Source organism: Botrytis byssoidea, assembly GCF_014898295.1.
Source record: "Botrytis byssoidea strain MUCL 94 chromosome Unknown BBYS_046, whole genome shotgun sequence".
Taxonomy (NCBI): domain Eukaryota; kingdom Fungi; phylum Ascomycota; class Leotiomycetes; order Helotiales; family Sclerotiniaceae; genus Botrytis; species Botrytis byssoidea.
The window spans coordinates 64,637-81,392 of record NW_024065887.1 but is presented as its reverse complement, the minus strand read 5'-3'; the positions used below and the strand labels follow the sequence as shown (position 1 = coordinate 81,392).

The 16,756-nt window shown below is 42.2% G+C and overlaps 5 protein-coding genes across 5 annotated transcripts; 2 read left to right on the top strand and 3 right to left on the bottom strand.

Annotated features, from left to right (window-relative positions):
- Nucleotides 1-4,765: 4,765 nt before the first annotated feature.
- EAE97_012037 (uncharacterized protein) lies at nt 4,766-7,687 on the bottom strand. Its single transcript, XM_038882551.1, has 3 exons — nt 6,222-7,687; nt 5,791-6,155; nt 4,766-5,741 (listed from the first exon to the last, which is right to left on the bottom strand). Exons 1-3 carry the CDS (start codon nt 6,868-6,870, stop codon nt 4,863-4,865), a joined length of 1,893 nt encoding a protein of 630 aa, XP_038726622.1. The 5' UTR covers nt 6,871-7,687; the 3' UTR covers nt 4,766-4,862.
- Nucleotides 7,688-8,006: 319 nt separating this feature from the next.
- EAE97_012036 (uncharacterized protein) lies at nt 8,007-8,778 on the top strand (the record flags this gene model as incomplete). The annotated part of the gene is made up of 2 exons (XM_038882550.1): nt 8,007-8,349; nt 8,405-8,778. 2 exons carry the CDS (start codon nt 8,007-8,009, stop codon nt 8,776-8,778), a joined length of 717 nt encoding a protein of 238 aa, XP_038726621.1.
- Nucleotides 8,779-8,949: 171 nt separating this feature from the next.
- On the bottom strand, nt 8,950-9,801 carry EAE97_012035 (uncharacterized protein; the record flags this gene model as incomplete). Its single annotated transcript, XM_038882549.1, has 2 exons — nt 8,950-9,259; nt 9,317-9,801. 2 exons carry the CDS (start codon nt 9,799-9,801, stop codon nt 8,950-8,952), a joined length of 795 nt encoding a protein of 264 aa, XP_038726620.1.
- Nucleotides 9,802-10,561: 760 nt separating this feature from the next.
- On the top strand, nt 10,562-11,962 carry EAE97_012034 (uncharacterized protein; the record flags this gene model as incomplete). Its single annotated transcript, XM_038882548.1, has 1 exon — nt 10,562-11,962. The coding sequence occupies one exon, from the start codon at nt 10,562-10,564 to the stop codon at nt 11,960-11,962; it is 1,401 nt and encodes a 466-aa protein (XP_038726619.1).
- A 419-nt stretch (nt 11,963-12,381) lies between these two features.
- On the bottom strand, nt 12,382-15,951 carry EAE97_012033 (uncharacterized protein; the record flags this gene model as incomplete). The annotated part of the gene is made up of 9 exons (XM_038882547.1): nt 12,382-12,557; nt 12,637-13,739; nt 13,792-14,479; nt 14,534-14,569; nt 14,619-14,721; nt 14,770-15,002; nt 15,096-15,402; nt 15,462-15,737; nt 15,835-15,951. 9 exons carry the CDS (start codon nt 15,949-15,951, stop codon nt 12,382-12,384), a joined length of 3,039 nt encoding a protein of 1,012 aa, XP_038726618.1.
- Nucleotides 15,952-16,756: the final 805 nt, after the last annotated feature.

The following is a 16,756-nucleotide window of genomic DNA, read 5'->3' as shown; positions in this document are numbered from 1 at the left end:
TTTAATATAAATACTGTTCTTCAACTCATACACCATGGCTGCATGTAAATGTGTATCACAAGGCTCAGCGAATCAAATCGACGTCACCATACATGAAGCCAAGAAATATTATACTCTGCCTGATTAAGTTTACGTCACAAACAAGACTAGACATAGTAAATATTTCAGAAGTATAATGTGGTGCTGATGTCTTGGAATACGGATATCGCTTTCCGGGAAGAAAACGAGAGGGGATGGGGATGCAAGGCTGGCGAACTTATTACGGGTTGCGGGGTAGGCATAAATTCGAAAACAGTTACAGAGTGATCATAGAACCAATGGAATACAGGTATAATGAATACTTCCTGGTAGAGCAGTGGCGGCATTCCCATTTCTGTGCATTTGCGGCGAACGATCATCCTGACCAGCCTGGTGATCAACGCTTAGAATACTTCTAGAAGAATATAATCCTTGCTCACGCAGAAGCTGAGCCTTGTGTCTCCACACCAAGACACTGTTTAGAGAACTGCCATGTATCTTGATTCTGTATGTCTTGCCGGGCACCGGCTAGATGTGTATCTTTTGTAGAATCTGGCATCTTCTGCATTCATATTGATATTGGCGCGACACTATTTCATTGTGACTTCCGCACCGACATTTCTCCAGGAAAGTCTGGATCCTCTTAAACGCTAGCACTGAATACCTATGTACCTTTGCCTTAATCTCAGATAGTTTTTCCATTGTCGTAGTCATCATCGATCTCCTAATATCAGCAAGGCATTTGCCCCGTTCGTGCAGGATCTCTGAGTGTCTAGCAAACCGTCTTCTCTGAACCACGCTACCTAAACATTTATCAGCTCGTAAACGGTTGGCTCCGTGTTATTTCAATCATTCGCAATACCTCGTACTCCATTGAACCTTTTTTCTCCTATCTCGCCATTTACCATCAAATATTCTAAGCTTTTCGCCAAAGTGTATTCCTTCTCTCGATCGGATATTCGTATTGTGGATGGATATAATGGGTCAAAGCCAAGCTATTCGAGCTCTACAATGTTGGCATCTTGACAAAAGATTACTCCCCTTTTCAACAAGCAATCCATCAGTATGATAGCCGTATCTATTAGATTGCCTTTTTAAGCAGCATTAATCGGGATTGGGTATAATCCTGATCTCCTCTCTAGACGTCATGTTTGAGAAGATATAGTTTTGACAATGTATCTTGACAATTGCTTGATGGAGAAGGTATCTGATGACCCGAGACAGATTGAGTTCTGGTATGCAAGTAGAGGTTTTCTATTTTAAGAAAAGGTACAATGTTTTCGATTATTTTCTGGCATTTTTCTTCGCTCGTTCCTGCGCCGCTACTTTGATACGAGAACAAAGGTTGAGGATCACATAAAGTAAGTTCGGAGTCTTAATAATTAAAGTACGAAACATAAGCTAGTGAATTGGTGTTAATCGTAGATCTAATGATGATTCAGTGCTGCCGTTAACCTTAAATACTGGACAATGTCAATGCATGGCCTGTGTCTTGACAGCGTTCGCGTTCGAATTCGAATCTGTCCTACCATGATATCATATCGAAATAGTATGACTAAAGTGTAGATGAAAATTGTTTAGGGCCAAGCTGCACAACCAGCTCTTGTGAATAAGAAGAGTAGCAATATATTGATATCAACCCTGTTGAACTCACTAGATCCCAATCCAATATCATAGTAGAGAACGACTGTAGTAATTGATGGAGATCAAATAACTTATAATCTTAAATCAATGTATGAGAAGCTCGTTCCAGATCAGTCTTTTCAACAGTACGGACTGCGGTTCATGTTAAGGGTTTAGTTTTGAGGGTCTAAAATACGATTGCCGACTTCAGGCATTCATTATCTTATACCAATTCGATAACAGAACTATTTGCATCTTTGAAATGATGTAAAATTCATTGGAAGAAGTTGAATGTTCAAAATCTTTTCACTATTGGACCACAGTCCGAACTATTTGACAATCTGCCCGAGGCTCAAATTAGTCTATTCGTGAAGACACCTATATGATAAATCAATTTTCTGGACCATATTGCAAGTCCAGATCATTCGAATAAATCTGTATATCAAATGAGCTTCACCTGTTCGGACGCGCTAGCTCCAGTGTCTCATAGCTTTTATTTCAAGACTGATTGGTGTATTTCCACTTGGTCATCGGGTACGCTTGATTGTACAGTTGCTTTTAAGAGCAAGACAGTGTCTTTCGAGACAACGAAGATGATGAAGTCAGTCATTTGATGATAACATGTATTGATTTCAAGTTGATTTAACGCGAAAAGGGTTTCTGATGCCCTGACAATAGGATTGCTAGAGACAATGGATGCAGTAGAATCAAGATAATTGTAAAGCTCGCGTATCTCAAGGTAGAAGCAGATAACAAATAGCAATCATCAATTAGCATCAGCAATGATCTTTCTAGCACTAGAACACAGAAATGAATGACATTCGATAGTGAATGAGCAATACTGAGACTTCCAGGAAGAAAACCGTCTTAAGAACAACGACGCCATTTCAAGTGAAAATCATGTAGCGATTTAGAAGGCTTCTAGAATCATTTAGGTGGAGTCGTTCTACAGTTCCCGTGTGGGTAGCTCCACCAGGAAGTCTTGGGCCAACCAATTCGCTTAACTATGGAGTCTCCATTTGCTATTGATGCATGTACTAGAATATCAAGCTTCCGACATATCAATAGGCCTGATAGTTCAGTGGTAGAATTCTTGCTTTGGGTTTCCGAATCTAAAATGTAAGAGGTCTCCGGTTCGATCCCGGATTAGGCCCTTTCGGATTGTTCTTTTGCTTTCGAGGATGTTATATCGAGTGGAAAGGAAAACTGCACAGATTCTTCCCCCCCTCCGAATGGTCCTGTGGAGCTTTACTGATCCTTTTTGCATCTTCTGCTGAGGAGATAGTGTAGACGACCATATATATGTTGGTATCACCTTGGGAATGGTGAAGACAATATAGTACAATGGCTCACACTGTTGTAATATTGCTCGAGGTTCTAAAAGCTAAGGCTACGAAGCCGGTAGCACAGTCACATGATCAACGTCCTCCCAATATAGGATATATTAATGGTGACTTTTTCACATCAGCGTACCTTTCTTTATTTGGACTGTAAATATACTACTGTAGCGGATTGTAGAATGGATTACTTACTACTCACGGATTGTCCACTGATTTGTTGCAAAGTGTGAATCGTCTGTGCATTATTCTTTTTTATTTTGCTACTTAATAAGATAGTCATTGTAGTCATTGTAGACGTGTGCTAGGTTATACTAGACGTGTAAATCACACTCTCTTCGTACGAGAGATGGTCTCATCTACATAAAATCCATATAGCACATCCATAGAGGGCCAACCGATGCATGACGAGTCAAGAAGAAGAAGGAAAGGAAGTTCAAAGATTTTATTCTCTATCTACAATACTTATAGTATGTTGATTAAGCAGCGATCGTTCATCAAATAAAGTAAATTGCTTCCCCGATTCCGGCATGTTGCCAGAGTGGTTAATGGGTAAGACTTGAATGAATAATTCGGTTATCTTATGGTTTCGGCCTCGTAGGTTCAAATCCTGCACATGTCGTTTTGTCATTTTGATCTTCATTTTGCTCTTTTTCATCTGGGAGCAGAATCTCTTTTAAATTCGCTGTGATTGTCTGTTTATTTTCCTACGGGGAAAAGAAGAACAAAAAGATTCGTTTTTAATGTGGAGATTTATGGGTGATGAAAATCATTCTGGCTCTCCCTACTTTTCTTGATGTGTAGAATGTTATTGACTCGATTCACCACCCCCACCAACCACAAGTAGTCCCCCCCAAAACTACCCCTCCAAAATTTCAATTCACCATAACTCCTTCAATTCTTTACCATCTTCAAGTGTTTTAGAACCCAGAGAATCCTCATGCAAAGTACAAAATGAAATTGACAACTATGAGAGTTAAAAACATTGCTAGAAAGCAATTTACAAGTTCACTCATACCCGGAGTCGACCGAATGTAATAATTCCTAACGGATAAAAAAACTTGATAATCACTTCGAGGAATGAACTCTCCCCTGGAAAGATTGGCGTGTTCACAGATGAAAACACAACATCAGATTTTACAAAAATCAACCTCCGGCTCCCTAAACGTCAACCTGAATAGCAAAAAACGACAAAACTGATCACTGGCGGTTTCGAACCGCCGACCTTGGCGTGCCAAACCTATCTGAATGAACAGAACAGATATTAGCACCACGCTCTAACCAACTGAGCTAAGCGACCTGGTTATTTGATGAAGGGACACTATTTGTGTATCTATATATTAAAGATTTCAATTTGGATGTGTAGTGAATGAAGTGGGGTGTTCTATGAAGATTTGTTCGAATGATGGATATGAGGGGCGATATCGGGGACAGGCGGATGGAATGCATTAGTCGGGCATCATTCGGCTGGGCACGGGAATGCACGGAATGGATATGCGAGTAATCCGTACATGTACATGTTGTTGTTCTGATATGATGACTTGGATGTACATCAAGAGAATTTGGGCGGGGGGGAAGGAAGGGGGACTGGAAACTCTATCAAGGTCTGGCTCACAAGGGGTAGGGTCTATATGCTATACTCGAGTACATGAGCTCGATAAATGTTTACGGGATTACCAATTTCTCAAATACGAGGCTCTTGATTTCTTAACCACTTTCCTGAATATGAATGAATATGCAGTAGAAGTGGCCCGACATGTCAACTTAAACTGGAACCTTTGAGGAAATGAAAAAGTCATCTCTAAATTAGTTTGATAATTGGATATTCCATTAATTAAAGCTATCGACTCCATTATGTATCCGGTCGCCGTCGCTACAAATAACTCAGATATCATCATACTTCGTTATACCCTCCACCAATCCCTTAATCAACAACGCCAACCTCTTACTCTGCCATCTACACAAAGCCAAGTTTCCACCCATAAACCAAAATCCTTCATGACCAGTCTTCCTCCAGATAGTTCTGACTTCCCCTTCTTCGTCAAATCCCCAGACATCCTTAACTCTATCCGCCACTTCATCTCTGAAGATTTTCCTGCATTGTGTTCTCATATTCAGGTATCCTGTTGCGAATACAATTTCGTCTGCTTCGATGAATGACCCATCTGCAAACTCCATACCGTTCTCTCTAAGTCCCGTAATTTCTTGACCCTGCTTGACTTTAATTTTTCCATCGATGATAAGTTGAGAACAGCCAACATCCATATAATAGCCACCCCCACGCTGAAGATATTTGATCCAAAGACCTGCTCCATCTGGTCCTTTATCAAGTTTGAATCCAGCCTTTTCGAGACCTTGAAGTAGTTTCTCGTCAATCTTAGCCACTTGCTTGCTACCTTCAACATTCAACTTCTTGAGTACCGGATTCGGCATACTGTGAAAGACCATGTCGGCATCAAAAGTCGGAATGCCATTTTCTCCGTAAAGACTTGATTGAGCATCTGCACTTGTCTCTGTGCTAATGACATATGTAGTTGATCTTTGGACAATGGTCACTTCATAACCATGTTCATATAGATCTTGAGCAATGTCATGACCAGAATTACAACAACCAACCACGATTGCTTTTTTATTTTGACCACGAGATTCGGTTGCTCCAGGGAATTTGGATGAATGAACCACTCGACCTTTGAAGGTGTCGATTCCTTTGAGATGAGAAGGAAAGTTTGGCTCTCCACTTGCACCGGTTGCTTGTATGATGTGCTGCAGGAAATTAGTGATTATTCACTAAGATTATTGTAAAATAACATACTTTTGGATGAACAATTCTCGTTTCCTTCTGTCCATTTCTGGTCCTCTCTAGAGTGACCGTCCATTGCTTGGTTTGATCGCTCCACGAAGTGTTGGTAATCGTAGTTTGAGTCCAAGCATTAAGTTCTAATAAACTCACATATGCTTCAAACCAATCTCCTAATTTATCCTTGGGAGTAAACACTGGCCAATTCTCAGGGAAGGGTAGATATGGAAGATGATCAAACCAAACAGGATCATGAAGGACCAATTGATGATATCTTGTTCTCCAATTATCACCGATTCGCTCCTCTCGATCAACCATGAGTGATGTAACACCAAGCATTTTAAGTCTTGCCGCTACTGTCAAGCCACCTTGTCCAGCACCTGAAGAATGTTAATATTGCACTTGAAGTCCTGAACTTCCCCATCCTCCACAATTGAAATACTTACCAAGAATCAATACTGTCGGCTCGCTTCCATTACCAAAATCTTTATCGAGATTTCTTCTATCCAACCAATTTTCTCTCTCTGTCTTTTCTCCATGCTTTACACCATAAGGCCTCTTCTTTCCTACACTCTCCTCATAGCCATTCAAGTTTTCCAGGAAAGTGTAGAGTGTAAAGACTTTCCACGTTCCATCATCATTTACTAATCTAGCGATTCCAGCCCCCTTACCAACATCCGTCTCAACCTTTATGAAAGCCTGAATAACATTCGTCTTTCCATCAACATCAAGCGGCGTTAATTTTGGTGATCGGAACTCCGAGCTTGAATCAAGTGCGATAGATTTTAAGCGTGAGCCCTTTGTTTTATTGAATAGTTCGAGAATTTTGGAAGGGCCATGTAAAGTGTGAAAGTCCCATGAAAGACACAATTGATCGCGCCAATATGATTCTTCCAAGAAGAGTGTAGAAAGAGATGAAATGTCAGCAGAGTTGACTTTTTGATTAAAGCGATCAACGAAATCTGAAGCAATTTTCGTAGTATCGATGGATTTCTCAGCCGTGGATTTAGGGAGGTTGGCGAGTCGCAATTGGAATGAGCCAGGTTCGACTCGTTGGGACGATGGTATCGGATTTTCAACTTCAATGCTTCCCATCTTGACGTGTTACAGTAGTTTGAGTATAGATTAGTGGAGTGTGTGAGATAGTATGTATATTTACAAGTTACAAAGTGACGAATGTAAGTTTATATGTTTAACAACGCATTTGTGATCACCAAAGAATACTCCTCTCTTCGGTAGACCTTCCTACGCATATGATCTTGTAATCTGTATGACATAGAATTATCGTGCGTAATTTCGGTTTACGGGTACAGAAATCTCTTGTGCTCGTATGACGCCGTCGTGCTTGTGTGAATTTAGTCTCCTTAGAGAAGCCAATAGTTGAAACATTCAAGGAGTCTCGGGGTCTGGGGAAAATTTACCCCGCACAACATGACATCGGCAAACCTTCCATAATTATAAAGGTATCCTTTCGACCACACTGGAACCCTCCGGTACCTGAGCTACCTGAGCTAAGTGTTACTGAACAAGCATAAGTGATATTCACTTCGAGGATAGTATTGCTATCATGCGAAACTCATATTAAGCATATTCTTGCGTGTAAGTATGTCATTGGTAGATCATCTGGATCGAGCCACTTGAACGGGTTTCAGCTCAGATCACAGTTTGGGTAGTTGAAAGGACAATCCCGCCGACCCAAGCATATTTACCAGATAAATCCCGCCCCTCCGCCTTTAATAACTTCGAATCCAGGATCGAGACTATATAACTTCTGCCATAGATTGTATTTTGGTTGTTGCCAACCTGAGCCTTGTGAATGTTTCTTCCTCTAGCCCACAATTCCCGATAAGTATCCATATCGAAGCGATGACTCCCTAATATTTGTAACGATCAGGCTACCTTCGGCCTTAGCTGTTTTGAGGACTTGGACGCTTTGTTTGATTCTGAGTTTGAAATATGAGTAGAAACAACTATGACTCGCTTACCCTTTCATATCTGTCAGAAGTGGGATGAACGAGGCATCCATCTGGATATATGAGTCAGATGGTCGCAGATTAGTCATACGTTTTCCAGAATATAAGCATGCATGTTAGACAACTATTCTTGATCTCCCTATATATCTATATTACATTAACAAATCAACAAGTTGGGTTATTAACTCTCAAAAATTCTCACCCGACTACTCTACCCCTTTTACATTGGCGAGATAGCGTCAATTCCTAGCTTTAATAATGGCAACACCCCCTTCAAAACCCATTGCGAAATCACGCATTCGTGAAGCAGAGCCCAAAGATATCGATGCCATCAGAATTGGCATGATTGCGTCCCTAACCTCTGATTCACCATGGCGATATCGATACATCAATCGTGATAAATATCCCGAAGATCTATTCAAGTATTCTCGTCTCTACATTGAGCTTATGGTTTCTGGAAAGTTCCCAGACTACCTAACTATGATTTTGGAAGTTGAAGAGGATTCGGTTTGGAAACTCGCTGCTTTGTCTATATGGGATGCTTCATATGTGAATAGCCGGATACACAAAGCAAAAGGAGAAACATATAATCCACCAACGCGTAAGGTTCTTCCCCAATATGTTCAATTCAAGCCCTTGAACCTAACTTCATCAAGCGGGAGAAGCAATGGAAGCAGCTGGTGTAAAAACCCGGAGAGACATAGATCCCATTTATGATGCAGCTTTTATGAAAGCTATTGGTGATACCCGAAAGGAATTTACTGAGATGTTCCATGGCAATGAATTTTATCTCCACTTGTTAGGCACTCCTCCAGACTTTCGACGTCGAGGTTATGCTACTCAACTCTTGAAATGGGGCATTGAGAGATCGATACGTGATAATGCACCCCTCGTTTTGGCGGCGAGTGCAATGGGGGAGCCAACATATCTTGCTGCTGGTTTCGAGGAATTAGGAAGGGTTCCTATAGTTGCTGAGGGTGATTATGAGAAGCGAGAGCTCGTAAAAATGGTTTATATGCCTGGAAAATGAAGATGAAATAGGAAAATGTGAGCCAATAGATACATATAATACCATTTGCCAATTACTCTGGAGAAGGTGTCAAGAGAGAAAGCAACTTGTATGTTCTTATATGCATCTCTATAATTCTAATTCTAATGAACAGTCTATGTTCTATGGACAAAATCTTGAGCCCAATTTAGTCTATGCCTTGTTTTCACTTTCGAAGTCCTTGATACCAGCAGCGTAGACTTCTTTAACAGTCGTTTTACCAGCAACGACATCCTTGACTGTTGATAAAATAGAAGTCCAATCCTCAAAGATTGTGAATGGAACCTTTTCTCTAACACAATAGGTAATGAGATCATGACCCTTTTTGGCGAATAAAAGATCAGTCTCCTTAGCAGCCGAGAGATCTGAAACTCCATCTCCAGCGTAAAACATGGTTGGTCTTTGATCATCTGGAAGTGCGGCGTATGGTCTAATCTCTCTGGATTTATCATGTCCGAAATGACTATTTTGAATTAGCTTTGTCTTCAGTAGGTTTTTTTTCCTAGGACCAAGACTATACCTTTCGTCATGGTAGACAATATTCCAGCCTCCCTCCTCATCAAGACTCTTGAATCCTTCTCTAACTTCAACTTGGTTACTGACGATCTGAATTTCGGCAGCTTCTTTTTTCCCCAAGAGATGTTCCAACAATGCTCTAATAATTGGTTCCATTCCACCACTCAAAATTACAACTGGCATATTGTTCTCTCTTGCCCATTCGAAAAACTCCTTGAAACCGGGATCTAATTTGATGTTTTCGATAAGAGTTGATATACACTTCCTATATGGAGTCTTGATGCTGTCCATCATTGATTGGAAAGAATCGCGGAAGGTCTTTGTACCATCGAGGACATCTTTGTTTCCTTGCTTGCGTAGTTCCTGACCGAATCCAAGATTATCTGTCATGAAATCGTTGGAATCGCGGGTTGTGATTGTGCCATCGAAATCGGTGAAGAAGATATATTTAGGGGAGGTTTGCATGGCGGGGAGAGTAGTTGATCTCATTTTGAATAGGTTGAAAGAGTAATGAGGTCTGGGGGATGTTATTAGCAGTTGATGCTGACTCTTGTCGACTTGTCTTGGAAATGTGAATCAATGGCAGCACAGCTGGTAGTTGGTAGCTGGTAGTTGGCAGACAGGATGAAAGGTAGGAAGTTGAAATGAGATAGACAGCGCCATTGTTTGAGTTTTGTTGGGACTGCGAACTTACATTGATAGGAAGAAGGAATACAAGAAGTCTATAAACAAACAAAAGTATGAAATATAAACAGAATCCTTTTATATACAAATAATACGGTATATTGAATGTATTGATGATTGTATATGAATGTATTGAAGTTGGTTGTATAATGATGATGATGATGATAAAGTTATCGTAGTGGGGTCAAATAAATTTATTTACAATCTCAAACTCGATCAGTGTAATGATACCCCGAGTTTGCCCCTCTATCAGTCATTACCTAGTAAATTCACTCTACATCATCATAAAAGCGGTGAAGAAATACACTGAAGACACCATCAGACACACCCTCAGACACCCTAAAGGTCCCTAACCATTTTATTTACAGGGCGAGCAGAGCAGGGTTGTCAAAGCCCACAACACCATCAATTGGGTCAGAGCTCCACTGGGGAATCTTGACCGAATATTCTCTTTTCTCACTTGATGTAAGGTAAAAGGTCAAGGAAAGAAAAGAGAGAAACAAAGTCCTCAGCTCGACTCAATTTCCTCACTAAAAGGAGGAAAGACAGTCAATTGTCAATTGCAATGCAACCATTGACAAGACTCGTTCCTCGGTTTGCAATCGACTCAGGTTCAGTCTCCATATCGAGAACTTTAAGAATCTCTCCTCGACCTTCGGTCAAATCGTCAATCTGTCTACAATGTAGAATTTATTCTCCTAGTCTGCGGCGATACTTTGCAGATGATCAAAGACCTATAATAGAACCACCTCCTCATCTTCGACCTATTGTTACACCTCCTCCTGAAGAACCCAAACCCCAAGTCGAAGAAAAGCCCACTCCTACTCCCGAGTCCAGCAAACAAGATGTCTCTTCCTCTCCCAAACCCGAAAAAGATGGAGAGCTCCCTTCCACACTCGAAAGTCGACGTCTGGCAGTCACAAAGAAACTATCCCACCTCATGGATCATATGCAAGGCAACATATTCATAGCATCTCAACGGATCAACGACCTCACAGGCTACTCCGGCATTGAAGCCCTCAAGAACAAAATCACCGATCTCGAAACCCAAGTTGCCAATTCCAAAGACCTAGTCCGAAGCACTCGACTACACTACAAAACTACCGTCGCAGACCGTGCTTCTTCTCAACGTGAGGTTACAACTTTACTAGCAAGGAAAGATACATGGACACCTGCCGATCTCGAGCGTTTTACACATCTGTATCGTATGGATCATACCAACGAGCAGGCAGTTCAGGAAGCAGCTACTCGACTTGCAGATGCAGAACGCGAAGCTGAGAAAGCAGCGGGGGAATTGAGCAGTAGTATATTATCACGATATCATGAGGAACAGATTTGGAGTGACAAGATACGAAGAATGAGTACGTGGGGAACATGGGGACTAATGGGAGTCAACGTGCTGCTATTCTTGGTATTTCAATTTGGATTTGAACCATGGAGAAGGAGAAGATTGGTTGCAGGATTCGAAGACAAAGTGAGAGAGGCATTAGAGAAAGAGAAGACCTTTGCCATGTCGACAGCTGTACGAGGTGCTGAAGTTGGTGGGGGAGAGGGTTCAGAAGTAAGCTTGGATGAGATCGTCGCATCTGGTGTCCAAGAATTGGAAGAAGAGATTGGAGAAAAGGCCCTGGATGAACCGGCGGTAGAAGCAGTAGCTGCTGTAATGGAAGGTGAAGTATCACATCACGAATCAAATAACGAGCCAGCTCCGGAAATCGGCGAAGCAGCAGCAGCAATGGATACTGCAGAATTGAGCATACCTTATTCTAAACCCGCATTCGATTACCGAAACGTAGAATCTTGGAAGGAAAAAATGGAAGCCGGGAAAGCTGCGGCAATAGATTCATGGAGTACACAACAAATTTCGATACCAAAAAGAGATATAACGATCATAGCATTAGAAAGTGCCGCTGGGGGAGCAGTGCTTGTCGGAGCCATCTTCACTCTCATTCTACGTCGCTCATAGATTCTGAATCAGATGATCGAGAAGGAATATGAGGGAATTGTACAAATCATCGCATCTTGTCAGATTTTTTGTACATTATCATATGCATTTGTGCATTTGTGCTAGCGATATAAAGGATATGTAGCATTGGGCGAAAGAGCCAGATACTCAATTTTGATACCTATTACGAAGACTACTGTCTGAAGCCTGTCGTGTTTCTTTTCTTATTGCATGATTGTTACGTACAGTACTCCTTGTTAGATTATTCACGGATGAAAGTCGTCGCGCCAACTAGATTGTGGGTGGGAATTGACAACAAGTACATAAGTGGCTGAATATGTATAATTTCTCGTATGTATATATACTTAATACCTCCTCCATACAGTACTATTTCGCTGCTATATCCATTTCTCTCACCCCCCTAAAATCCCACTCTCAAATCAGTAAGCACCTTTCCTCTTACTCCAAGCCGGACTATGCACCAAACTAGGGGCCTTCAAACTCGTAAGAACGGGTGTTCCAGCCGTCAATGAGAAATCGGTCAATGCCGCGCCTGAGGATTGTTGAGCCCAGAGTTCGATGGCAAGGGTATTTTGACCGTTGTAGTTTAGGATTCCTGCGGAGAAGTGTGAGTTAGTAACTTTGTGCATATGAGAGAGATAATAATGGGGAAGGGAGAAATGGGTAAGACATACCCTGTGGCACTGGGAAGCTGGTCTGCGGTCCAACGTTGTTAACATATTTTCCAAACTGCCATCCGTTAACCCAGAGTTGGACTCTGTAATCACTGGTTCCGTTCGTCGTGGTCGAGTTGCCGAAATTGAATGCGAGGGGTACATCATAACCCTTTGGCAAATCCAATTTAAAGGTGCTTGTCCAGAATCCGACACCTGCGCTCTTGATTCCTTGCAGCGGCGATCCAGAACTCCATGATGAAGAAGGAGGAGAAGGTTGTGTGTATCCTTGACGTTCGGCAAAGAGACCACCCTCGTTCAATGGACCGCGCACTTGATCGATGTATTGTTCTCCGCCAAGATTTCCGGTGAGTTTCCATGTGATGGAGTCCTTAGCGTGGCCGGATAGAACGTAGTTTAGGATGCCTCGTGGAGATTTCATTTCCTCGGTTCCTACGGTCCAATTCTCATCGAGACCGTTGTTGTCGATTACGACTGTGAATATGTATTTGGAGCCAGCTTTTAGGTTGGGTAGAGTGTAAGTAGAATTATTGGATTCGGCATAGTCGGCGCCGACCCAGGAACCGATGTAGGTTGAATTGAGCCAGACGGATGAGCCGAAGGCGGAACCTCCTTGGGTAGAGATGTAAAGGGTGGATTCATTGCCGGTTGCGATGAAGTGACCGCGGAATATTAACACTCCGGTGCTGTAACCGTAATCTGGACCATTGAGGACGGTTGGGGTCAAGAGAGGAGTCAGGTAGGGGTTGGCTGTTGAGTTCTTGTTGGCGACTGTCCAAGCTGAGTCGTCGTAGGAAGATTTGATCTCAGGGAGATTGTCGAGGTATTTCCAAGAGAGGCTTGAAAGGGTTGGAAGAGAGATTTTAGGGGCTGTGTAGGTGAGTGTTGATGAGAGTTCACCAGTTGTAGAATCCGTCTTGTAAGAGACCTTCTGGGAGTTGAAGTAAAGGTTCTTGGTTCCTTTAGGGGCACCAATTACTTTGAATGGGACGGTAGCGTTGAGATCACCGTAAATACGGAGATCTGAGCCCTGGGTTGAAACAGATCGAACGAGGTAACCTGCTTCTACGATGACGGAATCTGTATTCTTAATGCTTGAAGCGCTGATTTTGTGTTAGCGGCTATGTCGGACCGAAAGTAGATTAAAACACTTACAATGCACCCCATTTGTCGGTTCTGGCAAAGTCTGGCACCCAATAATTGTACGCAGTGTTTCGATCCAAAATGTAGACAAATACGCTACCAACCTTGACCACTCTGCGTGTAGTAGATGTTTGCCAATTGAGGATCGTCGACCCATTGGTGCTCTTGCTTGTAACACCTGAGCCCTCAATAACTTGTGCTGAGCTCTTCGTAACCACAGCCAATTCATGAGATTCTCCTGGTCCACCAAATACGACCAAAACGGTCTTGTCATCAAACTTCTTCCAGGTGAAGATTTCTGCTGTAGAGTAAAGGAGTGTTGTTCCCCCGATGTCATAGTCTGTTACATGCCACTTTGAATCTCTGCCACTTAGAGTAAGACTTGAGTTCAATTGAGGGATAGTAAGAGCGCCTTGACTTGTAGTAACAGTCAACTTATAGTTTGTAGAAGCCAAAGTTTGATAATCTGAATGGCGAACAATATAGAAGTTTGTGACGGTTTCATTTCCAAGAAGGGGAGTCGTGGTGATGGAGTTACTGCTGGTATATGTGCCATTGGCAGCTGGACCAACTGATGTGGTGAGATATGCAGGGCTGACTTTCAAAAAGTTGGCTTCTAACTTCAACTCGCTGTACTTTTCACGAGTGACTTCACGGTTTTCAGTGATGGCGGCGCCATAGTCGTAAGATGTGTAGCCACCTAAGAATGAATGTGAGCAACGGCTAATGATAGAACAGAGGTTTCATGGCTTACCAGCATGACCAAGATTTCCCCAGTTTGTGCCACCATCTGAAAGACAATCAGTATTTATTCATGTTCCATAACATCCAAGACTCACAGATCATATATAAACTCAAAAGAGCAACACCTGAAGCAAAATCATTTTTGTTGAAGACTCTCTCAAATTGTTCATTCAAGAGTTGAGCACATGCTTCGAATCCCTGTTAAAGTTTAGTGACAGCAAATAATTTGCAAGAAAAGAGACTCACAAGACCACCCCAGGGATCAAAAGCACCACCTTGGAATTCGTTGATGGAATAGAATGTACTTGGACTTTGTTGCTCATGACTCGCCGCAAAATAAGTCGGTAAGTTTCCAGCAGGCCAGGTAGTTGGATGAGCGCAATCAAATCCTAATGGATAAGAATCATGACCGTAAATATCAACATCTCCAATGGTAGTTCCATTAACCACGTCACCTGGTGCAAAATGTCCACCCGCATCTGTTTAATGTTAGCTCTGTCAAGACCAGCACCACAAAACTCTCTCTTCCTCGTGGATGTCGCATGATTTGAGAGGAAAGAACAATAACTTACAAGCGTCATTACTGATAAATGGCACCGTAACACCCGCGTCCCTAGCTTGTTTCTTCACGTATGCAAAGTAAACTGGATCTGGCCATCCACCTGGAACATATCCTGAGTATCCTGAGTATTCATTTTCTGGTTGATATAGAATAATTGGTCCTCCTTTTGTGATTTCGTATTTGGCGATTAGACTGGCGATGTTTGCCATATAGTTGTCGGTTGCTTTCAGATAATCTGAAGCTTGAGATCGCAGAACACCACTCACACGTTGAAGCCATCCTGGGAATCCACCTCCAGAAACCTCAGCATTGATATACTGTATTGCCATGTATTAGTACGAGATTAGAGTTGGAAGATAGAGAAATATGAACTCACAGGACCTGGACGAGCAATGAGATAGATACCCGCTTTCTTTGCGGCATCAAAGAAGGGTTCGAAAGCAAACACTCCATCTGCAGTGTAGTGTCCTGGGTTTCCCTCTAGTAATGCCCAATCGACATAAAAGGAAATTGTATTGAATCCAAGTGATTTCACTTTCTGGAATATATCAAGCCATAGATCAGGGACCGGCAGGCGGTAGGGATGGAACTCTCCTGAGAAGACAAATATGCGTTCTCCGTATACTTTGAGAGAGTGTTCATCATATGTGACCTATTGAATTAGCTTTTGTAATATGCATTGGTAGCTCAATTGACCGGTATTTGATCCAATTCTTGAGGAAGGGACGTCAATATATGTCAAAACTTACAACATCCTGAAGTGCAGCATCTCTCTCCACAACCATTTTCTCACCACCAATATTAATTGACAATGCTGCAGCTTGAGCCGCGCAGGCAACTGCCGTAAAAGCATGTAGAAACCTCATGATTGCAATATCCCAATTGCAATTGCAGCTTTAATCACACACATGTAATTGAAGATAAAGTACCTTAACAAGAACAAGGCGAAGATAGACCGGAAGTAACCTTTATATACAATACCTATGGATACGAAGAAGTTTATCCACTTTCGCCAACTTCCCCCTCACCGACCTGCATATCATTCTCCGAATAGAAAGCTCCAATGCCCTGTCCGTATAAGTACACATCACTCACCGCAGTGCGAAAATTAATTTCTCTACTTAAACCATGATATGTGCCAAGTACTGGGAATTCCCAGGCACAGGCACGTATAAAGGTTCAACTCCGAACCACAACATGCGGGGTAAACAATGTACACGATCGTCACTCGACCCATACAACCAACCAGACTCGCCAGATTCTTCATTACAACGGAGCATTTCATTTGGCTAAAAGCAATGACATTTTCCCGACCGAGCTGCCCCGGAAAGTTTTGATGAAATAATACAAAGTAAAAATGACGCCAGGCCAGAACGCCAGAAAAACGTTGATCTTGGTGGAGAAACATGTCAATGTCTTGCGCACCAACCGGATTATTCGGACGGAAGCATTTAGACACGCTTGTGGTATAGCTTCATGTCCTTGCATCAGATTCTGAAGGGAAAGAGACAATAAGTTTCTCCGGACCGAAATGCTCCTTGATTTTGAATACGGATTTAGATGTCGATCAATGGCGTATTTGACTTCCCTTCTGCCAATGTAAGTTCTGCATAAAAGTAGGTGATGTGATGTTATTCAAGTGCCCAAAGGCGAGTCAATCATTGAAGCCAC